The sequence below is a fragment of the Myiozetetes cayanensis genome, unplaced genomic scaffold (genome assembly GCF_022539395.1).
Source record: "Myiozetetes cayanensis isolate MyiCay16 unplaced genomic scaffold, myiCay2020 scf9, whole genome shotgun sequence".
NCBI classification, from domain to species: domain Eukaryota; kingdom Metazoa; phylum Chordata; class Aves; order Passeriformes; family Tyrannidae; genus Myiozetetes; species Myiozetetes cayanensis.
The window spans coordinates 9,336,189-9,362,641 of record NW_026088185.1 but is presented as its reverse complement, the minus strand read 5'-3'; the positions used below and the strand labels follow the sequence as shown (position 1 = coordinate 9,362,641).

The 26,453-nt window shown below is 38.1% G+C and overlaps 1 protein-coding gene across 1 annotated transcript in view; it reads left to right on the top strand.

Annotated features, from left to right (window-relative positions):
- The window catches only part of HECW2 (HECT, C2 and WW domain containing E3 ubiquitin protein ligase 2), a 160,025-nt gene that overhangs the window by 126,301 nt on the left and 7,271 nt on the right, over nucleotides 1-26,453 (top strand). Inside the window, exons 18-28 of the mRNA XM_050339770.1 lie at nucleotides 1,023-1,106; nucleotides 2,988-3,097; nucleotides 6,984-7,104; nucleotides 9,209-9,322; nucleotides 12,982-13,134; nucleotides 15,211-15,309; nucleotides 17,069-17,198; nucleotides 17,764-17,910; nucleotides 18,540-18,654; nucleotides 19,410-19,495; nucleotides 20,840-20,952. Coding sequence (XP_050195727.1) covers nucleotides 1,023-1,106; nucleotides 2,988-3,097; nucleotides 6,984-7,104; nucleotides 9,209-9,322; nucleotides 12,982-13,134; nucleotides 15,211-15,309; nucleotides 17,069-17,198; nucleotides 17,764-17,910; nucleotides 18,540-18,654; nucleotides 19,410-19,495; nucleotides 20,840-20,952 — 1,272 coding nt within the window. The remainder of the gene's footprint in view (nucleotides 1-1,022; nucleotides 1,107-2,987; nucleotides 3,098-6,983; nucleotides 7,105-9,208; nucleotides 9,323-12,981; nucleotides 13,135-15,210; nucleotides 15,310-17,068; nucleotides 17,199-17,763; nucleotides 17,911-18,539; nucleotides 18,655-19,409; nucleotides 19,496-20,839; nucleotides 20,953-26,453) is intronic.

Here is a 26,453-nt window from a genome sequence, read left to right as displayed (position 1 = left end):
GAACTGTGTGCAGCTGCCAACAGCTGCATTACAGTGCTGATTGCATGGAGTATTTTGGACCTTCTTGTCACCTTTAGTAATAAGATGGTAGGATAGAGAGACCTCTGAGCTAAGCCAGTGCTGCTGTTCTTATGGGGTGTTCTTTACTTTTCTTCTTGTTTGGGGGTTTTCTCCTTTGGATTTGGGACAGGTTTTACTGTGTAGGTTTCTTTTTGTTTTCTTTTCCTCTGGAAGAGTAAAGCCAAATTAGAATTTATCTCTTCTGTAACATCATATGCTTTGTACTGATGAGAGAAAATGAGAGGGATGTACTTGTATTTCAGAATGCAGGAAAAATCTCTGCAGAGAAGAAGAACAGGAATCAACAAAGGATTTATATTAAATATAAATCCTAAAATTCTCTATGTTACCATGCTCAGAATTTAGGATGCATAGATTGTACAATAGTGAGCACATTGGATCTAGCAGGAAGGATGTGTACTTGGGTGAGAGAGAGGGGAGAATTAAATGATTTTTTTTGGAATATCTTAAATGCAGTGTGGTACAAAACCCACACTTTTAAAATCACAAGTATGCATTGTAATGTATGGCTTGCATTTGTACAAAGGTTCAGAAGAGACAGTGGCTCTTTAAACAATTCACTTTCACGATAGAAATGTCATCCTGCAGGGCTCTGCCTCCTACTTGAAATTCAGAGACATGGCTACTGTGAACTTGAAGGATTGAGTTCTCTTTTTCTTGTTTTTATTTTTTTTTCCTGGTCGGATGACTGTACTACCTGAAACAGCATGAGCATTGAAGAGATGGGAGCAACAGAAGAATTGTTCCTCAGGACAAATTAGCTTTTTGGTTGTACTATTTTACTGCTCACGTGGACATGGTGTGGCAGACCAAAAAAAAAAAATAGGAAAAAGCATAATCCAGAGGTTTCTGATGTACTCTGTACTTTTTCTTGTTGCTTTGGTATACATTGATGCCTTACTTGCAAAAGGTATTTTGGAAGCTTTTTTTTGCTTACCCAGGGAGAAGATCCAGTTCATCCGGACAGAGGGAACACCTGGGTTGGTGCGTTTATCCAGCGATGCAGACCTTGTCATGTTACTCAGGTAGGCACTGCTGCTTATGGTGCCTGTATGGAATATGCTGTGACAGCTGCTGAGGAGCCTTTCAATGAGTAGTGAGTGCTGATGTAGTGACCCAGCCATTTCCCCTTCAGTCCTTGGAGTTGCAGCTGGGAGAGCAAAAGCTCAAGGGTCAGATTTTATTTTCATCACGTTCAGTTTCATGATGGTATTTGGAGGTCACACTTTTTCGTAGGAGTTGATGGAATGTGATATCCTGTCTGAGGAAAGGCAAGTGCAAGAGTACTGTGCTTGTGATTTATATGGGTTTGCCCAGACTACCTTTTATTGTCCTGTTGCATCCAGCTCTCATGCTTAGGTAGCTGGTACAGTTTAGACTGATTTTCAAGGATGTGCTTTCTACTACTTTTGGAATGCATCTGTTTAGTTCTGTATTTTGGGAAGCCCCTATTTGTAAAGGTCTATACTTGAGATGTGTTTTTATTACTTAATGTCCTGCTTGCCTCTTCACTGTGCTGTCAAGCACTGTCCCCTTTAATAAAGGAAATACTGTTAGAGATGTCTCAAAATGTGAAGCTGCTTCTTTACTATTTTTCATTTAAGCTGCTAACTCAAAAAATCAGGCAGATTTTTGCTAGAACTAAACCCTTATATGTTGATGTTGTATTCTCATCCATTCCATCAAGAAATTCACAAGTACCTTTAAAACTGAATCTAGTGAAATAGGATTGCCATTAGTAGTTGTATTTTGAGGTCAGGTTGCATAATGTCAATCCTTCTTGGTAGCTAAATCTCCAACTTAATTACAACTATAAAAAAACCCATGCTTGAACTCTTTAAAAACATAAATATTGTTTCTTAAAAAACTTTGAAGATGTTTGTGTCTTTATGTAACTTGGAGGAAAACTACACATGGTCATGAATGTAAAAGGAACTGCTAGAACACACTCATTAAAAAAAAGAAAAAATTAATGCAAAAAAATTTCTAGGTATTTGTTTGGTGAACAGACTTAGTAAGAAACATCTTTTATTTGAACATTTTTTTCATTGGTTGCCATAGGTTGGCTTGAAATTCCTTCTAAAGCTCAATTTTTGAAAACATTTTTTACATATTATCTCAGCAGTTTATTCTTATCTGTGTCGTGCTGAACATTCAGCATACCCTTCAATACCAGATCCATTCTGATATTAGATATCCTCTACCTTTTTGGATTTGCTTGTGTCAAATTTCAGAAGAGACTGAAATTTTACTGTACATACACAGACTCTCTGTACACAGATGCAGTGATTAGGCTGCAAACTGTATATCTTTTTTCTCTTAAAAAATTGTGTAGCAATAACAGGTGAAGCATGAAATAACTCAACTTGACGAGGCTAGATGTGCTACCTGTTTCAGCAACAGTGTTAAAGATAAAATGAAGAAATAACTTATGCTAACAAGCTTACCATTCAATATGCTCAACAAGTTCAGATGTGATTCTTAATCCTTGAGGCTTAGAATGTTTGTTTATGTTCCTGCTCTTTGTGCAGTATTGCAGATATTTTTCCAGGATAGTGCAACTAAGGTTATTGACCCCTTTGTAATGAGAACACAATTTAAAAAAAAAAAAGAGAGGCTCCCACAGATTTTAGAGGCTGATTAACTATGTTTTAACCTTGAAAACAAATACCACATTATGTATAATAGTGTCCCACAAAAGCAGCAATTACTGCTTTCCAGTACATTCAAGACCTGATTGAGGGAATGGCAATAAAATATTCTGTACCACTCTAAGTGTGCATGGTGGAAATAGGTGAGTGACTACCAAAGCAAGCAGTTCATTAAATAGGGAGTTATTAATAGAAAGTGAAAACTCCCATTTATTCAAATAAACATGTTCTTTCTTATTTGCTCCTTTTTACCAGCTTGTTTGAGGAGGAGATAATGTCATATGTGCCGCCACATGCCTTACTTCATCCTAGTTATTGCCAGTCCCCGAGAGGCTCGCCGGTGTCTTCGCCTCAGAACTCTCCAGGTAAGTTGCTCAGGCAAAGCTTCTGCAGGGGCTCTATAAAAACATTTCTCATCCTTGATAAGACCAGTTCCAGCTCAGTAAAATTAGTAGCATGCTCTTTCTGCCTTCCCAGAAGTTGGAGAACAAAAACAATAGAAAAATTGTTTTACTATAACTTTTTACTTCCTTTACAAATTGAAATTCACAGCAGCCTAAAGCTAAGAACATCCTCTTGGGAAACTATGACCTATTTGCCTTTGCAGTTCCCAGCTTTTAGGTGGGTAAGGTTACATGAATTGAAGCCCCTTTTGAGTGGCCAGTTGAGCTTGTCACTGCAGTGCTCTGATGAGAGTGGTATCTGTGAGATGCTGCAGTAGAGCTAGTCCCATAATTTGGATATGCTGCATGCAATGCCTTTCACCTGTTTAAAGATCCAGGTTCTGTTGCTCCAGCAACAACAAAGATTCAGTCCTACTTTTGACCAAAGTCAACAGGTATGATTGCATTTGATTGTCGAACTTGAACCTTTGCCTTGGGCTCACAAGACGCTTTGCTGGGTGTATTACAACTTCAGTGGTTATTTTGTTCTGACTTGTAAAACATGCAAACTCGGTTTTCACTCATGTGAAACAACTGCTCATGCCAGTATCCTGATGCCTGGAGAATTAAGCATGGATCTAATGTACATTAAAATGGTGGTGTTAGAGAGGCTGTGGGGCAATGAGTAACAATCAGATGTAAAACCAGACTGGTATTAGTACATTAGCTCAAGAGATAGCATATTGCAGCTCTCTGAAAATTCATGTCAGAATGGAATAAAATTGATATTTCAGATATGAACTAAGTTGCAGATCAAAACTAAATTATTGCAAATGTGACAAGTTCCATTTGAAGGCTAAGAAGAGCAATTTCAAATTTATAGATGTTGCTGTTCTTAGTTTTCTCAAGAAGGTAATTGGCAAGTAAAATTGGAAGTTGCTTAAGGGGATTTCTACAAATTTGAGAACAAAAGTATAGATAAATAGAGAACATTTGGGCTGTAAGCAACTCCAGATAGTTCCAGACAATAAGAAATTTTTCTCAGAAAAAGTACTGTGATTTTTATGGACATTTCCAAGTCCACAATAATAAAAAGCTTTGCCTTTTCAAGAAACAAGATGAAATGCATTCATAAACGTGTTCTGAGTGGTAGCTTTTCCTGCTGCTGGAGATAGAACCTTTGTAAGATCTGTTTGAAGGAAATATCTAAAGGCCTTAATGATCTTATGGCATTCTGCAAAGCAATGAAATACAATATTCACATGTATTGATATTTTCAATACATATATGGTTTAGATATAACTGTTTCCCTTTACTGAGAAGAAAGGAAGAATGAAATCTGCATGTATGCATCTTATTTCCAGCTGCAAACTGGCAGTCTTTTATGAGTAAAACCAATTTTGGCTTCCAGAGTTATGATTTCTTCATTACTGGTACATACTCCAAAGTATGTTGGGCAGGGCTTCATTCCAACAAAGTAATTTCAAAATACATTCAGTCTTGACGTGTGATATTCTCATGTACACAAAGCAGCAGCAGATAGTAAAGGATGAACATTGATTATTTTAGTCTCATTCTCTTTAAATTTGTAATCTCTATTCTGGTTCGTAGAAAAATACAGAGAGACCCATTGAATTTCCCTGTCAGTCTGCAAGTATGTACGTTTGTGTTGGCGTACAAATGACTTTTTTGATGAGAAATTGTAAATAGCCCATGTTTTCTATAGAGGCTCTGTTTTTTCTGGTCAGCTAAACTGGCTGTGCTGTGCTGCGCTGCACGAGGTTGCGTGTTAAGGATCCATTGTTCAGATCAGTCACAATCACTTGTACTTTCTTTTTTGGGAAAGATGAATAGTCATGAAGCTACTCTTTATATCTGCTTTAGAATATAACCTCTTTGAAAATCAAATACGATTAGCACATCACTGGTGTTTTTTAGCTCTTCCATTAACATCTTTTGTTCTCAAGGCGGAAGTAATCACTGTAATTGCCCAGGAATTTCTTGGCATGTGCATCTGATTTGCAGTGAGGACTTGTCATGTGCTGACAGAATATTATGATGCTGTTTTCTGAACCATGAAGTAATGTGCTATTAGATTAATTTATTGTGGTATCTTTCAAAAAAGTTATCTTCCTTCAGGGGTTTAGATTTAAGTATATTATTGTTGCCTTTTTTTTTTTTAATTTTTTTTGTGTGTGTTTGGTTTTTTGTGACTACATTTTTGTACCTACTTTGACCTAAAGCAAAATAAACAAATGGGGGAAAGGCCAGTAATTAAAAGGCTGTTTACAGTTTCAAGTTTCTGTTTTCAGGAGAATTCAGCTGAATGTACCATTAGAAGCCCTTAGTGCTCCCAGTAAAAAAGGAAAACCTCTATAGGTGAATCAATGACCATGATTTGTTTTTACAGAGGGGTCCTTCGTGTTCCTGTTGGAGCCCTGATACTTTGTATTCCTCCCACACATCACTCTTAAGCCTGGAACAAGGGCCAAGTGTCTTTCTGGTCAGACAGGTCTTTCAAAGACGTGTTACATGGCATTCAGCGTTAATAGTGATCTCAGTTGTTCTCTCTGATCTCTGCACAGAGACAGACTCTGCAGCTTCTTCCAGCAGCCACTTCCGCAGGATGTGCTGTCGCCTTTTCCGTCAGACCCGTGTGCTTTGTGGCTGAGTGAGCTGCTCTCTGCCCACAGGCTGAACACACACGTTCTCTCTCTTTTATAACCTGAAACATGACTCTCTCGTGCCTTCACCCACAGTTAGCAATACATGTTTCTGCTTTGGCTTAGCTTCATGCCAGGAGCCAAAAGTAAACTCACATAAGGAACTGACTGAACCAGTTAAAAGACAGAACTCTATCTATAAGTGCTTCTAAGCTGTTGATTTGTGCTTTCAGTGCATTATGGGCATGTGAGGTGACCCCTGGTTGCAGATAAATGGTTAACAACTTCTGTATACTGTAGGGCATGAAAAATTTTCAGTGTCCTCTGAATTTTTTTGTGGAGGATGTCTACACAGCTATGCAGGGAGGAAACTGAACTACCTCTTAGGCACACTGTCTTGCAGTCAAATAGGTGGAAGTAATTTATCCAGGGAAGCAGTGGAAAGTCTAATGATTGTTACATTCATGATAGAACAGACTAAGCACCTAATTCGTATATACTGGACTTGTACATGCAGTTGTGGGCTATGCCATTTTTTCAGATCTCAGCTCTCCCTGCTTTTAAGAAACTGATCCTCAAAAAACAGTCTTTCAGAATTAAATTCATTTATTTGACCATCATATATGTTTCTACAGCCGCAGGTGAGAAGTTCCAGAAACTTAAATTTGGTAGTCTTTCTATTCTTTCAATATTTTTCTTCCTTGTACTTCCCCAGGCAAAAACTTCTACTAGGGAATTTCCAAATGTTTTCCTTCATCTTGATGTACTCAACAGGGGCATAGCAGAGTCCAGTCTGTTTATGTTTCATTTACGACTTGTTGTTTCCCTGATAATATTAAAATCAGAACAGAGCAGAACATTTATTGCATAAACTATTATAAAGGTTAGATATAAAGTGTACTTGAAAAACAAAAAGTAAAGTCTTCCTAGTTGTTTGTGCTGGTTTTTTAATCCATCTTTTGCATTGACCTGGATTTGCTCTTTTAAGATTGACTTTTGAAAAAAGATGATACTGTTGGAAATGAGCAACCAAAAAGTCTTGGATGCAGAGCAGATTTGAAGATGTGCAGCTTTTACTCTTTATAAAGGTGACTAAACCAAACACATACCATGCCTTTTGCTATTAAGGAGTCTTTTCAGTAGCAGATGGGACAGTGATCAGTCCATGTCAGTACTGCTCATTGTTTGCTTATTGCTTCCTGCAGGTACCCAGCGTGCCAATGCCCGGGCTCCGGCTCCGTACAAAAGAGATTTTGAAGCCAAGCTGAGGAACTTTTACAGGAAGCTGGAGACTAAAGGATATGGACAAGGTCCAGGGAAATTGAAGTATGTTGAAGCATCTCATGAAACTGGATTTGTTTCTCAGGCAGCTTGCCTTGCCCTGCACATCTACAGGCTTCTTCCCGTTAGACGGAATGCAGATGTTTTGGTTACCCAGGCACTTCTGGAAATATAAAGCTTGTAATAAAAGACTTAATGCCAGCATGTGATTCATAGCAGAGGATACAGCAAGTTCTGAGCACTTCTGTGTTCTCCTCCAGCTATATTTTTGTACAAACAATATTACCAATACAGTGCCAAAAAGAGCTTTGGGCAGAGGCATGCAGAACAGGAGGCATCTGAATTCTTCCATTATAGCAACTGCTATGATATAAACACTTATATTTTCTCATCTATTTTTCCACTGAAAAAACTAGATAGGCTATTTTGTACATCATTGCCTGTATTGATACCACAGTCCTCTTTTAGTAAAGAGGATTCATACAATTAAATGTTATTAAATGCTAAGGATTGCTTTAAAAGACCGCTAATAATTTTATTTTAGCACTTTGAATGCTGGGGTGCTTGGAGTGAGGTCTTCCCTCCTCTATTTATTTGGTAATCATGTGATTACATATGGTTATGTTGAGGATTGTCCTCACAAGATACTTTCATAATTTTGTACATTACCAAGTCTTGTGCCAGCTGTCAAACTCTTCTAGTTGGATCCTCTCAGAGTAGTCATAAGGCACTAGAACTTTTTTTAACCATTTCTTCTTTAACCATTGTAAGAAGAGGGTAAGCTTTTTGTTTGTTTTTGTTTCTTTTTTGAGTTTTTGTTTGTTTGTTTATTTTATTTTCCCCAGACAGTCCCTTCTCACATTTTGTAGAAATTTGAGCTAAGCTCAGACTTTATTTATGTAAGCTTGTTAAAAGTTTTCCATAATGGGAGCAAAATGGTATTGTTTAGACATGCTTAAGAGGCAGGGGTTGGACAGTGTCTGTCAATAATGTAATGAAACCATAAACACTTAAACCCTTACCTATGAAGGTTTTGTCACGAATGCTTGGGCAAATAACTGATAGAAGAGGGTGGCATTTGCTCCCTCTAAGATCTGTTACATTTCTTGGCCCTGTTTTTCCAGTTCTTTTTGGTTTTTTCCTGACCTATTTGCCATCCCACTGTAGATTTTTAAGCAGAACAACAGTTTGAGTTTTGAACAGAAGTTTTCCCTGGATTCCTTTCCCAGGCATACCACACTGACTTGTGCAAACCAAGGCCCCAGCACAACTTGCTGCCTGGGTCCTCCTGTTGCTCACTCACCTTGCCAGTTCCTGGGCTCTCCACATCTGTCCCCTCAGCAGGATGGCACAGTGCAGTCTCTGACCTCTGCACCAGGGCCAGCAAGGGCTCTGCAGGAGGCTGTGTGGTGGGTTCAGCTGCCTTTCTGCAGGCAGCAGCAGCTCCCAGCTTCGCTCTGACAGAGCAGTATTTGAATATAAAGCAAGCTAAGTTTCAGGAAACTAATTAAGCACATTCTCTTGGCAGAAGATAAAATCTTTAGGCAAGGAAGATTCTTTCACCTCTCTATTTTAGATCTCTATGACACTTCCTCACTTTCACAATTTTTCCTTTAGAAGGTACACTGTGTTTTCACATGTGGTGCTTCAGTGTGGTTTTGTACAAATGATTGCTGTTCCTTCTAGACTTTTTGTACCGTCACACTTAGCATAACATAGGGACGTGTGGCTCTGGAGTGACTCTCCATGGTTTTATATTTTTCCTCGTTAAGAAATGGATTTTTACATAAAAGATTAGGTTCTTGCTGCTTACAGTAAAACTCACTTAGGGACCCAGCTTTACAAAAGTATTTCAGACTTAATGAAAATGCCTGCTTCAGGACCTTTCCCCTTAAGACTTTAATTTAAGGAAGAACCAGGGTAGACAAAACTACACTTCTTTGTACAAGAGATATTTTATAGAAATCTAAAGTAAAGCATTGAAGGAGATAAATAGACTAATAGACAGAAGCTTCTGAATCTGGATAAAATTATCCAGCATCAACTGTATCTCTAAAGTTCCCCTGTTACTACCTTGCAGTGTAAATAGATGTTTCCGACTGTGGTTCATGTTCACAAATTGCTGTTTCAAAATAATTTTGCTCTTCAGATTAATCATCCGGAGAGATCACTTGCTAGAAGATGCCTTTAACCAGATCATGGGCTACTCAAGAAAAGACCTGCAGAGAAATAAACTCTATGTCACGTTTGTTGGGGAAGAAGGGTGAGTAGAACAGGGAAGTATAAATGTGATCTCAATGTCTTGCAGATGCTGTTTCACAAAACTTATCTAGAGTGAAAAGAGGAAGGGCTGCAGTAAGGAAATGCCACATACATAAGCCTAGAATATACAGCTGTTCAAGATGACTTTTTAAGCATTTTGAAATGTAACATATCCTGCCTTTGCAGAAGTAGTGCATGTGTTTATGTGAATTTTCACAATAGCTGGTGTGTGTTTCAGAATGTTGCTGGGAAAGGAAAAAAAAAAACCAAACAGCTTTCCTGTGTTATTCATATTTGTTTTCTGTCAGTGCTGTTGTATCTCCAGTGCTTATTAACAGCTACCATTTGTTGGAGGGAGAGTCCTTCACTAGCAGGCTTGAGGCTCAATCCTTAATTCAGCTCCTGTTTCTGAGGCTTTGGGAGCTGAAAGCCCTCTGTGCTCCAAGAGGTGGATCACTGCCTCTCCAGGCCAGGGCCTACATCACAAATAAAAGCAACTGGGCTGTTGCCAATTGTCAGATAAACACAAATATTCCTGACATTTCAAAGTCACTTCAGAGAATGCTCAGTCTGTGTCTAATGAAAGTCTAAAGTGTTACAGGCTGTGGGAAGTGCATTGCAGAGCAAGATGTGGTTAGATTTTCTTTGGAGGTGAAACTGAAACCGAGTACTATTTGCTACTTTTGTCTCTCGATTTGTGCCCCCTTTGTCAGATCTCAAAACCTACTTGCCTTTGGCACAAGTATCGTTATTGATGTATTTCCTCAATATGTTTGTAAATATTTTCAAAATTTTATTCCTTGATATTTAGAAAACTGCAGCACAGCTCTTGGAACGCTGTAATGTGCATTATTGCCATGCAATGTGTGAGTCTTTAAAATGCTAAGTTGTAATAGAAATATCTCTTACAAGATTAGATAAAATTAATGTGCGTTTGAAAACCCCTAAATCCTGTTGTTTGTTTAAAGTTCACTCTGAAGCACTTAGTGTTAACGAGGACCCAGTGAAGCCTTAAAATAAAGAATGTTGACAGCTGAGAGCCAAGTGTGGACTTGTTCATATAAATAATGTCACCATGCTGTCTGAGGAAGGAAAAACTCAGAACTGGAATGACAAGGCTGGTGCAGAATGAGATTACACTGTATTGACAGAGTAGGGTGGAGGTGCAGGAACGAGGCCTGTTTCACACAGCCCCTACCAGCCTTCATTTTCACAGCTGTAACCTCAACTCACATTTAAAAATTAAGGGGAAATTTTTTAAATCAAACATGAGATAGAGATTGATTCAGATAGACTGTCTCCTTTCATCAGACGTCAGGCTTTTGCATTTCACCACTCAGCAACAAGGAGAGTGACCTCAAAATGGGGGTGACACATCCTGTCCCCATTATATCCAGCTTTACACAAGACTCTAGCCTTAATGGAAAAGAATCAGTTAATTAAGAGCAAAGTCAAATTAAAGTGATGTCAGTTCTCTATTTACAAACCTGTATTTTGAATGAAGAAAGGATGTGTGCAAACAGTATTGTTTCGTCAGAGGTGGTGCAGGGATATGTATCACATCAAACTATTCATTTGGGTAGGTGTAGAAAGGCAGGTCAGGGTGGAGGAGAGGAGGAATACTGAAAGTTAATTGCTTCCTATTTGCTCCTCCTTTTTCAAGATTTTAAGCAGGAGTTTACTTTTGTTTCTCTTTTCCTCTTGGTAAAGAGATGCAAGTCATAAAGTAATGGGTAATAAAATCCTCACAAATTGCAACATTTTGCTAATCATTTATTTATTAGTGTATAAATTAGTAAGTGGGGCAGCTCAGACATAGTTACTGCTGTTCATGTGATTTCTATCATAAGTCTCATAATGTTTGTTATCTTCCTTGAGCCTTCAGTTTCCGCAGTCATGCAATTGTGATGTTAGTTTAATGGTTTTATACACTCATACTTCATGGAAGGGTACATTCAGAAAATTTTGATAGAAAGAATATGGTTCCTTAAAGTTGTTTTCCCTAAGTTCTGTGAACTTTTAGCCGAAGCTGCTTTGCATTTAAGAGTGGTAAATCTGAAGTATTATGGTGCTTCCTAGGTGACATGAGTCATGTTGCCAACAACATATTATTCTACTCCTGAATATCCAAATGCCCCACAGTTGCAGCTGTTGTGTGGTTGCATACCTCTTTTATGAAGTTTTCTCACCCTTGTGCCAAGCCTTTAATTGTAGGATAAATCTGACTGGCAGTGCAGGACTCTCATGATTGATTTATTTAACATGACTCACAGTAACTCTGCATACACAGGGAGCTGTGTGAAATGGCTGGTAGTCAAGCACGCAGTTTCCTTTCCATCTTAAGATTTCATGGTGAGTCTGACCATCCCAGAAGTTTGGAAGGGTTTTCCAGATGACCCTTTACTTGATCCTGGTATTTGTGCCAAGATTAAGATTCAACAGTTCTCCATGGTATCAAACCACTTTTGGTTGGTTTTTTTTTTCCTGTAATTTGAGGATGGAATCTACCCTTCTTGCCAGGGTAGGGATCTGTTTCAGTACTTCATTGCTGAAGCTTAACAGAAGTGAAGTGGTTCCAAATAACTGAAAGGAAAATGTTTTTTATTCAACAGAGGAAAGAGGGTTTGTCCTCAGCTTGATAATGGTACCTGACCTTTACTTTCCTGGCAGCTTCATCCTCAAAAACAACTCTCAGTTATGGTTGTCATCTATAAAAGTTTCTGATCCAGAACATTAGTAGCAAAAGCTCTATATGAAAACTGCCCTTCTCTGTGATACTTCTATCAGTGGGTTGTCTTGGTACTAAAGCAAAGCCTTCTTAAGAGTCAAGTATGAAATCTTCTATCTATAGAAGATATATCTTTATGTCTGTTTGTTAGGATTATAATAATCTCTGTTCTTCACTGGAAAAATCCCTACTTTTCTGTTTTCCAAATCTAATAGAGCATTAACTACATACTTAACTCATTTCACTGGTGACCTGTAGCATAATGTCAAAATTCAGTCTCAGTGCATTGTCAGCAGTGAGTTTGTTTATCTTTCAGGAAAAAGGGGTTATTTAGATTCATTAGGACTGGAATCTTGAAGTAGGAAAAAAAAAAAGAAAACAAAAAAAAGGAAGCGCACACTCCAAAAGACGTTTAAAGGCACTCAAGTTTGGAGGACACACAAGAAAATTTAGACCAAGAAATATAAATCACTGAAGTGATCTCAGATTATATTGCTAGGGAAAACAGAAATATTATCCGCCAAACTGTCCTATTGTTGTAGGTCTGCAAAGACAAAATATGACTGTTGTTTATTTTCATTCTTAATTTGTCAGATGCAGATAGGGCTAATGTTGGCTCTTTTCATGTTTTTCCTCCCTCCCCCATGCCTGGCTGCCCCCCATTATTTGGTTATATTCCTGTGGCAAAGAGGCCATTACAGCTGGAGCCAAAATTTTTTCTGAGAGCAACCCACATGGAGCACTTCATTCCAATCCTCCAAGCCATTCCATTTTAGAATAGTCCCTTGAGAGTTTCACATACTTTGGCATTAAGCAATCTGCGGGATAAGGGTTCTGGTTCAAATCTTACGAAATTTTAATCAAAATATAATGTAAGGAATGTAGATTCAAAAAAGTGTTTCTTTATAGTGATGTTGGATTTCTCTTTGAAGGTTGGACTACAGTGGACCATCAAGAGAGTTTTTTTTCCTGGTGTCCAGAGAGCTCTTCAATCCATATTATGGTTTGTTTGAATATTCAGCCAACGATACCTACACAGTACAAATAAGTCCCATGTCTGCTTTTGTAGACAATCACCACGAATGGTAAGAATTATTTTTCTTTCTGTTTTTCATATACATTTTCTGTTATTCCCACTTGTAGACAGCTGCTCAAATCTGCTCAGACATGTAACACAGAATCTGATCTTTTTAACCAGCAGAAAAATAATTGCATTTTTTTTAGACTTTACCGAATTTGGTTTCTCTTGTGGTTTTAAATGATCTTATTTCTCACAAGGTCAGCAAAATTATGATTTGGAACATGTACCGTGGGATTGTCTCACAACACAACTCTCTGCATTTCTTGTACATTAGCAGTCATTTCATGAAAGCAATATTAAACTCTTTGGCATTAAAAGAAAAAGAAAAAATAATGACACATTGACTTTTTGTCAGCTAAGGAGATTAGGAGAGATTTCAATCAGGTGTTACTCTATGTAGTTTTTATGAGTCTTCCTAAAGAGTACAGAGGTCTCCTCAGTGGAAAAAACCCAACATATCTATTGGAAGGAAATCTGTGGTGGTATCTCAGTTGGGGGCAGGGGGAAGACTGCTGATCACGCAGCTTTTAAACAAGTCTGTACATACACACATGCTTCTAAAATAGTTATCGAGGATTTTTACATAATCCCATTTTTCACAGTTATAAGCCAGTTTAAATCACCCTCAGTTGATTTAAGCCATGGCATCACCCTAAATCTGTAAAGCTGTGCTGTGACTATTAACAGAGAATTCTGCTGTGTAAGTAGTTGGATTACAGTAATACTGAAATGACAGCTGCTCATCTGTGTAGGACAGAGTATGTACTGAGTTCTTATTTATTGAAAGCCAGTTATGAAGAATGAATATCAGAGGGGAATCTCATTGCTAATTTTAAAAATTAATAGAAAATTAAGTGGTTGGCAGCCTCCAGTTCAATTAGTTGAAGCAGCCTGCCTGTTGAACTCCAATACTTCAACAATAAATAGCATATGCTGTATTGCAAAGGCAGAACAGCCTGGCAGAAAGGTGAGAGAAAACCCTTATGTGCTGTGCAGCTTCTGCCAACACTTTGTCTTCATTCCTGGCTTCTGCAGTGCTGGAACAGAGACCTCAGGGGTAGAGGAGGCATGACCCCTATCTCCTTCTGGGAGTGCTGGTGCCAGTGACAACACTGGTCTTGTACAGCCTCAGGGGGAATTCGGAAAATGCAGTTATGCATGGAAGGAGAAGGCTCTGCATGTCACATCCTCATCTTGCAAACATTGTACAAGCAGGTATAATAAAGCCCTAACTTTTCCAAGAAAACTGTTGTAAAGGGTGCATAAGCAGAAAGTTCAAGAAACATTTTCTTTGAAAACAAACACAAAACTTTAATCTAGTTCCAAAGTTGTGGAGGAGTTTTCACAGCGGATCTTGATTCTCATGGGAACATTTGCAAAGACCCTACTATTTCAGGGTTGCTGCCATCTGGTCTCAACTCTGGCAAGCTTCCTCCTTACACACCCAACAAAATGAAGATGATAGGGAAGAAAGCGAGAGGTGAGAGAAGGAGATTTAGATATAAGGCTGGAGAGCACTGTGATACACCAAAAAGCTTTCAGACACTGTGGAAATATATATAGAATTCCTTAACCACCAGTCAGAAGAGGGAGCAAGGAGCCACTGTCAGGCAGAGAGAACTCTCAGGCTGGGGAAGGGTAGAAAAACTTTTGGCCTCCCAGTAACACAAAACCAAGTTAATCCTATATGGAGTGTGTAAGGAAAGTAGACAGTGGCTATCATTTTGGAAGATAATGCATTTATAAAGTGGCTAGTCTGGCAGAGGTTTGATTAGGTTAATATGGATTTGACAGTTATGAGCAGTTGCAACTTAGCTATCTGAGGGATTTTCCACACCCTGCAGGCTTGGGGTTTTTTGTTTATTTGTTGTTGTTTTGGTTTTTGTTGTTGTGGTTTCTTTTTTTTAATGTGCCTTACTGAGAATGTCAAAGAAACAGAAGAAATAAACAAAAATGCCACAATTTAGACATAGCTGTCTGATTTAATAATGTTGTTTGGAAATCCATGTAAGTTTTGATGACAGAGCAGTGTACCAACCACAAAGTTTCAATATAACGACTGTAACTCTTTCTCTTCCAGGTTCAGGTTTAGTGGTCGAATTCTTGGTCTTGCTCTGATACATCAATATTTGCTGGATGCCTTTTTTACCAGACCCTTTTATAAAGCTCTCCTCCGAATGTGAGTAGAATTATACTGTCTTCTCTTTTGTTTGGGTTCTTCTGTATGAGCGGTGCCGTTTGGTGTATGGATCATTTATGATGTTTTATTGACAAAGAAGGAGGGCCATTATTTCTAATTTAATAATTTTATTTCAACCCAGAACTTTTTTGAAAAATTTACTTGTTTCCACTATCTCAGAATGTTGTTTTTGATCATTATGACAACCTCATGTTTTGTTTTAGCCCTGTTATCAGCTCTCTTCTATAAAATCTTAGATTTGAAGACATATAATGAAATGCTGTGGGCTTATTCCAGGTATTAATAGAGTTCTTATTCTTTTGTATAATGACTCACAGGATGGGATATGAATCACTTCATAACTTAGACTGCACAATCCATTCTCAGAGGTGGACTGATTGTTGGCAGTCTCCATTTTGAGTAGCTGTACTTTGATATACTTCAGACTTGTTTTTCAGAACTACTACTCCTGTTTTGGCTGAAACAGTAAGAGCTGCACTTGCTCAGCATGTCTGGAATTTAAGACCTAATGAACTTAATGTGGCTTCACTTTTGTCCTCCATTTGAAAGGTGGTTTTGAGAAGTCTGGAAGCATATTTTTTTTCTATAAAACACCACATATTCTACTAGAGTGGACTAATGCATCTATTCTTATTGCACATATATTTTAAAAATACCTAAATGCTAACAGCAGCATTTTAGTAAGAATGAGGACTTACCCCAGGTGGACTTTGCACTGGTATTGTGTGACTGCCAAACAACATTACTTGTTTAACTTGGTGTTTCTCTAAACAGTAAAACTAAAAATGAGGGGCGGCCACCTTTGTACACAGCCTAATTCACGCAGCTTCCCCACCTAAGCCTTGCACCTTTGCTTTCCTCAGAACTGATGAGCCATCCTGACTACCTCTGCAGATAGGATGTGGTGCCCAATCCATCAGCTTTGATGTAGTGGCTGTTACTGCAGGATGTCACTTGAACTACACTTGAGCATCCAACTACAAGTGCAGGGCTTATTTCTGGCTTTATACTGGCCCAAGAATAGAAGCAGGCAGATAACCCTGCAGCTGAAAAGCTCCTTACTTAATGAATAGCCCCAGTGTCCTGTTTCACAAAACAGGATTTAAGGAGTTAAGAAGGATGGCAGAAATTGCCACCACAGTAGTAAATATTACTAACAGATGGCATGTTCAAAGCTTGGAGTAGTAACTGTTACAGACAGCAACGGGCAGTTGGCTTACAGGTTGGATTTGTAAAAGAAGGATGTGGTAAGGGAAAATATGGCAAAAGGTAAAAGATATTTCTGTGGCAGGCAGGGTATCTGAACAGACTTCTTTGCATGATGAAGAGAGGAGAGACGTGGCAGTCTAGTGACATAAACTAAAAGGATACTAGTTGCTTGTTAAAAAAAATCTTACAATTTCTTTTATTATTTGAATTATTTATCTCTTAAATCTATATATTTTTATAATTCCTAAATATTCTTCATAGGAAACCTAGGACAGACTCACCATAAGCTTAAGAAGCAGTGTGCCTTCAAATTAAATGCTGGAGTTTTGCATATTTACAATATTATTTTGTGTTATATAGTAACTGCTGTTACTAGGCAAATAAACAGAGATTTGAAGTATTGTCGTCTTTATTGACTTTTCTCTTGGCTCCCATTCACAGTCTGTTTTTCAGGACTGTCCTATTTGAGTTTAGTTACTGAGCACATGCTGCTGCCATCATCTGTATTTGTGTGTCTTCTTCCTCTTAGACTCTGTGACCTGAGTGACCTGGAATATCTCGACGAGGAGTTTCACCAGAGTTTGCAGTGGATGAAAGACAATGATATACACGATATCCTAGATCTCACATTTACTGTAAATGAAGAAGTTTTTGGACAGGTGTGCAAGATTATTAATTTCCTTGGTGTATTCTGCTGCTAGATAAAGATTTATTTGGATGGAAGAATGATTGTCCCTCCATGCTGCTTTGAACTTGTTTTTATAAAATCCCACTTGGTGAAACCGATGTTGAAATCTAAGGAGGAATTATTATTTGTAACTGGTCAAACGTGTTTTTCTGGTTAAGGAGATTTTCTGGAGAGTATCTGAAATATCAGACTTTAGGATTACTTTGCTAGAGGTAGTTTACCTGAAGTTAATTGGAGCAAAGTTGCCATTCATTATTTAGAAGGCTTCACTACTTTAGTTACTGTAAAGATTGTTTCTTTTTCTTAACTTATTCTTAATATTAATAGTGAAGGTTCCTAAGACCAAATGGGATTTAAAATATTAATTTTAAGAATATTTCTTGGTATGTTCTCCTATTTTACATATGCCAGTTTGCTAAAGTCAGATTTGGTTAACGATTTTGAGGAATTACATCAACTTAAAATTTAAAACTATTACAATTCCTTCTTTTGTCTTTATAATACTATGTTGTCACTTGGTCATTTTTTTTCCTAAGATCACAGAACGGGAACTAAAACCAGGAGGTGCCAACATCCCGGTCACTGAAAAGAACAAGAAGGAATACATAGAAAGAATGGTGAAATGGAGAATTGAGAGAGGAGTTGTACAACAAACAGAGAGTCTAGTTCGTGGTTTCTATGAGGTAAAAAGCTCCAAAATGAAATTTATTTTCTTTATCCTTCCAAAATATTTTTCTTCTCATGTACATTTCCAAGACTCAGAGTCCCAAATATAACCAGAAGTGTCCTTGCAGATATTGGAAGGGAGGGGGAGTTAAAAAAAATATTTTGTTATTGGTATAAACACTATGGTTATGAGTCTTCTTTACACTGGAAAATACTATTGATCACTCCTGGTATGATTAGCAGACAATACTTGCTTAAGTGACTCATTTCTTCTTAGGGTCTCTGAGGTTTTTTGCGTGCATGCCATAGTATAACACAGTTGGCAAAGTGTATTTCAAGATACTTCTCTCATACCTGTTTTAACTCAGACAATCAAAGTGAATGTCATGAACTTAGTTTGTCCTGAAATAATTTGATATTATTTGCCAATAAAATTTCCTCCCAGTCACTGTGATCTAATGCAACTAAGTGGAACTGCACTGTTAGAAAAACCAGTCCGTTTATTTGCACTTGAAAAGACAAAAACTGAATTCCATTACTTTGTGACAGAAATGATCCCTGGTAAATATCTTAGTAGCAGACTTTATGGGGAGGCAAAAATCAATAAATGAAGGAATGTCTCTATGCATTTTATTTCCTTTCACAGGTGGTTGATGCAAGGCTGGTGTCTGTGTTTGATGCCAGAGAACTGGAACTGGTTATAGCTGGAACAGCAGAAATTGACTTGAGTGATTGGAGAAATAATACAGAGTATAGAGGAGGTAACTTTAATTTTGACTTGTCACTGAGGGTGTTGTGGGGGCCTAGAACTCCCCACTTTCCAAAAGCGTGAAGAACCATCCCATGGGATATATTTTTAGTACCTTTTGAATTTCTCTGGTTAAATGAGTGTTAGGAGAAGGTAATTTTGTCCATTTGTTACATCCCCGTGCAGCTCTTCCCTTACTGTTCTGGTCTGGATGGCATGACAGAGCAGTCTTCTGCACAAGAAGTACTGTGCTCAGCTGCACACCAGGACAGTACCACCCAGACATGGGAGAGAAATGGAAATGATAACCATTCTTACTTGGATATTCCTCTTTTTTTTACATGCTCAAAGTCAACAGGAAATGAGAAGTAATCCCAGTGACTGCAGGCTGGCACTTGGGATAATTTGAGAACAATGGAAGATTTGGGAACTACTTTGAGAGACGGTTACAGCATCATTTGTAGCTTTAGATAGATAAATGATATTGTTTTGGAATATTTCAAGAACTGGCTTTGCTGTTAGTGACTGATTAATGGAAGAAATGGTTACAAAAGACGTTTCACTTCTTTTTGTCATAGCAAAATAATTCTCTGCCTTGAGGATTTTTAAGCATTTTAGGGGTATTTTTCTCTTACCTCCTGCCTTTTGATGCAGTTGGATTAAAAAATATGGCATTATTGTGACTAGGGCTGAACCAGGAAAAACTAACTATTCTCTCAACCACTTCTGTAGCACCTAAGGGTATAAAGGCTCTTGTTGTCTTAACAGGTTATCATGACAATCACATTGTAATTCGGTGGTTCTGGGCTGCTGTGGAAAGGTTCAACAATGAACAACGACTAAGACTTTTACAGGTAAGAAATGAGCTGATCTGTGTAGAAATAGTGTGCAGCATTGGAATTAGATGCTAAACTAGTCCCATCTAGGTTTATGACATCCAGGAAATTATGGTGATGCTGGCTAGTGGAAATAACCTGAGTCAGAGACTAAATGCAATAATTGTGACTGAAGCTCACAGCTATTTTTATAGATTTCTAAGTTAAAAAATAAGTTTAAGATGTCTGATGTCAATAATCTTTTACTATTGTTTGATTAAAAGTACCTCAAGACTTGTAAAGACAGAAAAGGAAAACTGTGTACAGCTTAGGAAGAACAAAACTGAGGTGGAAGTTCAAGTGCCTCAAATTAGAAAATAGTGATGAAAACCTTAACATCAATCCAATGCTGTTTTCACTAACTGAGCCTGCAGGATCCAGTCACTCTGCTGCTGGAGGACAAAAATGTCTTAATAGAGGAATATTTTTATTTGTGGGTTTACTATTGTGTTAATTTTCTTTAAATTCAGGTTAGGCTCATCATATCTGTAAAGAAACAGACAACACCCCACTGCAAAGTATGCCATGTTCATGATCTGTGATGAAATTCACTGTTTATAACTATTCAGAATTTGTATCTGATCATTGAATTACAAAGAATTTTCTTCTTTTGTCTAAGTATTTAAAAAAGCTCTGTAAAAGGCAGTGTGGGACATCTCGTTTGATGGAGAGCCAGAAATGTCTGTTTATATGTTCCTATCACATCTGTTAGTCAAAAGTCTTTATAATACCCAGACCATTAAAAATTAAGTAGCCTCTGATCTGTTGAAAACTAAGTTTCATCTGTTCATGGCAGGTTATAACTAAATCTGCTCACAGACAGGATTTCAGCAAATGTCAGTGGGCATTCTATCTAACCTTCAGAATTTAGATATTTTCTTACAGTATTTAATTGCAGTTTATAAAATCCACATAACCAAAAAGGCATAGCACGAAGCCATCAGACATTATTATTTTTTAGGAATTCCTTTTAATGCAGAATAAAGACAGTAGCAAAATCTCACTGAGATTTAAGTTTAAGTAACTTGATATTAATAGTGTGTTATTCTACAGTACTTATGTATCGTAATTGCTCTTTCAAAGAGAAACCTTTGGAGGAAATTAATCTGATAAGCTGCCTCTTCTGAAGCCCTATCAGGAAATGGTCTGTTTTCCCTTAGCCTCTATTTAACATAGCATTTACTGTGTGCCCCAAAAATTTCCTTCTTTTGCGAATGCTTTTCCATAAGCGTTTGGACTTGAGTAGATATGCTGCTTTAAATAAGTTTGTAACCCACGCCATCTGCGTAGCCAAAATCCGTGATGTTTGGTTTGTGCTGGCAGTTTGTGACAGGCACGTCCAGCATTCCTTACGAGGGATTTGCCTCTCTGCGGGGGAGCAATGGTCCAAGACGGTTCTGCGTGGAGAAGTGGGGGAAGATCACTGCTCTTCCAAGGTATTTACAGCAGTGGGTGTATCAATGTGAGAGATACCTCAGAGTATCTGTGACCAGGATAATAGATGAGCTGTTTGAGAGCCATTAACAAGGTTTAACTGAATACACTTTCCCCTAGTGTGAAAATTTCCTTCCCCGTTGTGTCTCATCCAGTATCTGATCCATCCGTTTTTGTTTGAACTCAGTTTTGTTCTCTTAAGATGGACAAGGCAGTGTAAATGTGGCTGACATCCATATTGCAGTGCTTTTCTAACAGAAAATTATATTAGAATGATAACTACTGAATTTTTTGTCACATTTGACTAAATGTACAAGTGTTCACTTAATGAACATGCAGTTTACCACTAAAGAGAAAAAATTAATATAAACTAAAATTAAATAGCACTTCTGACTGTGTCTGAGTGAAAGCTACTGTCATATTTTTGCATCAGACAGAGCCTTTATAGTATAGTGATATAATTTTTATGCTTGACCTGATATTGACTGTTAACAAATACTGAAGAGGTGAGCTGTGAATGCAGAAGAGGGAGGAGGGACTCATTTGACTTGAGAGGCAGCAGGAGGATCAAGAGAAGGTGAGGATTTCAAAGAGAACAAGTAGGATCTATTGAAATAGGTGAAGAGGGTAAAGGAACAGTATGAGAATCCAAGATACGAAAGCCCTTGCAGACAAGAGTTGTACAAGTTTTTAAGACAAGAGGCAGCTTTTAAATTGGATAATAGCAGGTTTGGAGGAGTAGGATAAGTAAGATTTTGAAATTGCTTTTCTAAATTTTCCATTTTGTAAAGAGTTGGGTTGTTATCAAAGGTCCGTGATAGCAATGCCAGGACTAGATTAATAACTTGTGAATGATGCAAAAAACATCTTCTAGCATAGATTCTTCATTGACAAAAAATTCTTGTCTTTTCTATATTGAGATCAGACTGATATGTTTCTGGAAGATTTCCTTTCATCCAGTTCTATAATTCTGTAGCCTCTAGAATGGATTAAGAGTGGTTATACACAGATTAGTGTGTGCAGTGTCAGAAACCTAACTCAGTCAGATCTCAGCTTTAATGTGCTGTGTACAGCTTGTGGAAGGAGCTTTGGATTGGGCTGATCCGTGGAGGAAACTCAACCCTAATCTTAACTGGCTCCTCATAAACAAGATTCCTCAGGAATAGCTTGGACTCAAAGTCTCATCTTAGACACAGGGAAGAGCTTCTCACAGTTCAGACACACAGAGAGTTTCTCAGACCAACAACCCATAGCTTTTTTCCTCCAGTGTAAGGTCAGAGGCAGAGATGTCTCTGGGGTTGGCTGCTGCCTCAGGGCTGCCATCTGAACCACATGGAGAAAGTCACGGATGCAGAAGTGATGCTGTGAAATCCACAGGCACAGCAGGTGGCCTTTAAACAAAGCCATCTTTCCAGTTCACACAGTACAAATGAAAGCCAGGTGACTGAGGATTAAAGAAACCAAATTCTGGAAATTGCTATTACAATTTGAATACTCTAATATCTTCTGGGGGGCCTAGTAGCACCTTGTAGCCCAGAAAATCTAGTTTATAGTTTGATGATGATTGACCTATGAACTAGATTTGATTCTGTTTAAAAAGGAAAAAGCTGTGATTTTTTTTTTTTAATAATTTCTGACTTCAGAATTCAAGGTTGTTTTTGTGAGTTCAAGTAAGAAAAGAGATTGCGTGAGTTTTTCCATATATTCTCAAATAATGGAATTCCTGGTGCTAACAAGCAGAGCCAGCAGAATGGAAAAGGTCAGGACCTGCCAGAACAGGATGCTCAGAATTTCCTCTGAAAAGGTTATGCAGAGCCCTGCTTGTAATAAACTGCAGAATAAAATGGTTCCTGTAGTGCAACACAGAGAATCTTTGCTACCATAGGGTGTTCATCAAGTGTAGGGGAAATGCCACCTCCTCACATTTGAGAGATTGTATCATGTCCTTGAAATTTCACTTGTGATTCCCTTGGTTAGGAAACATTTGATTTTTGTTGCTGTGGATAGTTTTAACATACAAATGTTAATGTTAAAATAAACCAGCAACACACTTCTTTTGCTAAAGTAAAAACAACTGTGCATGACAAACATCTACAGTTGTCATGAGCAAGCAATTCCTGGTATTCACATATGGGGAACCTGGATCTCATAAAAAAATAAAACACCTTACATGTTTATACTGAAATGGGTTAAGCCCTGAGCCGAAAGCACTGTTTGGATTTTTACCTATCTAGTTCCTGTGTGCAGTGCAGCTTCAGCCTGTGTCTCACCAGCTTCAAAGCCTCACTGTGCGAACAGTGGGTAGTACTGGCTCGAAGGTGAGGAATCGTTAGCAACGACCCAGAGTAGCAAACTTGCAAGAGGTTTCCAAACAAGCCCTGCGTGTGTAAACACATTGCTGTGTCTGCTGAGAATGCTGCCCCAGGACTCTGTGACTCTTACTGATTCTCAGATAGCTAAAGCATTTATGTTAAGGCACCATCACTGGCTCGTAGCAGTGTTGTACTCTGCAAATTGCCCTTTTGGCAGGAGTGCTTGTGGAATTTGATAATGCTTGGTGTGAGGATGGCAAAAGCTTAACAAGTCAGAGGACTTTGTTTCTCCCTCTGTTTCTAAGAACACTACTGCAATGGTGAAAACACGTAAGTGTACCCATCTCCGTCTCTTCTCCCTGATTTTGAGACCTAAAGGGCAACTTGTATAGTTACTTAGATATGTGATTGTGGTCAAAGCAGCTGTGAATATAAGCACAAAAGTTTTCATTAGATGTTTACCTAATTCCCCCTGTTCTGGCTGCTATGTAATCAGTTCTGCTGAATCAAAATGGTGAGATTTCTGTCGGGCACGTCAGGTTGCCTAGCTTGTATCACTGTCTTTTACACTAACAAGGGAGGGTGTAAAATGCCCTGACGAGATTGATTATTACAGGTCTAGCATAACTATTGCTACTTCTACTTCCTTCTTTTACAGTGTTGTAGATTAGACTAAATCAGGGGAGGGACTGTTACTCTTTCAATTCACACCCCTCCTGAGAAATTAGTTCCAAGTTCATTGTTGTACATTATATATACATATGCATGTGATGATTCACATGAAAATAGTTTTTATGTCTGACTACTCGATTTCAACCTTAAGTCACTCTATTTTACTATGGTAATCAAAATGAAAGGGAGATTAATTGGGAATCTAGGCTTTAGAAACCAAAGATGGTTTGAGATGCTGTTATAAAATGTGAGCCCAGGAAGATTAACAGTTAGTACCCGTGTGGTTTGAAATGCTGGAATGGGAAAATACTGTCCAGAAGGAGGAAAAACCTTTCTTCTCAAACTTCCAAAGTTGTTTGCTGGGGTTAGAAAAGCATGCATTGCCTCAGAAGACAAAGGTCTTGGTTATGTCTTTTTTAATTACTTGGTTTTCCAAAGTAAGCGACTGCATTTTCAAAATTGCCCTCAAAATTAAGATAAAACTTGGTTCTCTTAATAAATGTAAACAACATGCTGGCTTACTATTAAACCACTTAGTAACAAACTCTTGCTAATTATATACTGTGTCTTATAATTTGTGGTTTTACAGCCCACACAGCATGATCCATAGTTAATGAGTGGCTGTCAGGCCCATGCAGCAGCAGCATGTGGTTAATCTGTTAATTGCCTAAGACTCTTTCAACACTGAATTCAAGAGATCACTGAGTTCCATTTGCTGCTGGGCTTAAATCAGTTTCTTTCTTCAAAAGATAATATTTTCAATTTTTTTTTTTTTTTAAGGACTCAAATGTAAATGCAGTAATTTAAACTGTATGACAGATACTATTTTGCAAGGTTTTTGGAAAGGCAAGGAGTAAAATGAAAGGTTTCCCCCAGGAGCCTTAGAGAGATGGCTGGGTGGAGAAATTTTACCAGGCTCCTGGAATACCGGGTGGGGAAATGCCAACAGTGTACTTCTAAGAGTACTGTATTTGGGGAGGGTTCTTAATTCAATGTTTTTTTAAGTGATTGTATATTTGGTGTTTGGACTGTGTTTATAATCACAGAGTGGCCTTGTGTACTGTATATACACTTCTTCAGCCCAATATTTTTATGACACTACCAGGCTTTAACTCAGTGAGTGTTTCAGCTTCAGTGAGGGTTTGTAATGGACTCTTAGGGTTTTTAACAAGCGAGATTAACCCACTTCACTTCATGTTCCGTTTTCTTAGTTGGGAGCTGAGAGCCACTTAAAATGGCAGTAAGTGAATTTGCTCACATGGAAGGCAGCACTTCCTGGCTCAGAGAAAGTCTGCACAGGTCTGTGGTAGGCATTTGGATTTCTGGATTGGTTAGGTTAAATGAAGAGTCACATTTGCTGTGAGGAGGGAGCTTGTTCAGTCCTTTCATTAACATGCTACATATTTACACTCAATACAGATCATACTGATGAAGGGCAGGTCACTGCAGGAAGACTTTGGATTTCAGCTGTGTTGTATTTAAATAACTCCAGGATGTGTTTTATTGCAAAAGAATGAATTATTTGTAAATATAGACCTGCCAAAATACAAAAATGCCTAAAATTAGTCTCAAGTGCGACTTTGGTACAAAACTTTAGAGCAGAAAAGATGCCTCCTCCAACTTCTCTGCATCATTTGATCCTCAAGAACCCATCACATTCCTAGTTATGCTATCTATTTCATTAGAGCAGGGTCATCTACTCCAGTGTTTTAGAAAGTACAATCCTTAGCCTGCCCTGAGGTCAGGCAATGATATCCATTATTCTATTATGAAGAGAAACTTTGTTATCTCCCTTTCCATTCTCTGGAAGAGGTTTTGAGAGACAGTTCCAAGTGTGTCAACAAACTGAGAGGCAGATGGATTTCAAAAACTGAGAAATAAAGCACATGGTCACCCTCTTTAGAAAGCAGGGTTGTTGGTAGAGGTTCATGCACAGTTTTGTGTAATTACAAAAGTCATTGGATTGCAAGGCCAGGTATGTACATAAGGAAAATCAGCACAAGCAGTAATTTCCCAAGAACACGATGCCAAGGAAATTGTAGAAGTAAAAGCATCTAATTTGTCTGTACTTTACTACTTTGGGGTTGTTGCCTATATATCTGGAGATGTATGGAAATATCTTGTTTATTATTATAACTGCAGTATTCAAGTATCGCCACTACAGAAAAGAAATGCTGCTTCTCAGAAGGCACATTTAAAGCCAAGATTTCAGACCAGACTGTTGGAATTGAATGCTGTATCATTTTTTTTCTCATGCACATTTAATGGATAAAATTTATCCCATGCCTTTTGAGCTGTCAGTGTGTTTCTAAAGACCTTCATAAATGCTTCTTACTGGCTTATTTTAATGAGAAGAAAGTAGATTAACCCTTACTACCTGTTCATTTGGAAAACATCATTTGACAGAACACAGTCTTCTGAAAGAAATAACTATCTGCCCATCTCTGTGCAAGCACATACCAGTCTGTGTGTTCTCTTTTGAACTTTTTAAATAATGTACTTCTTCACCTCCTCTCTTT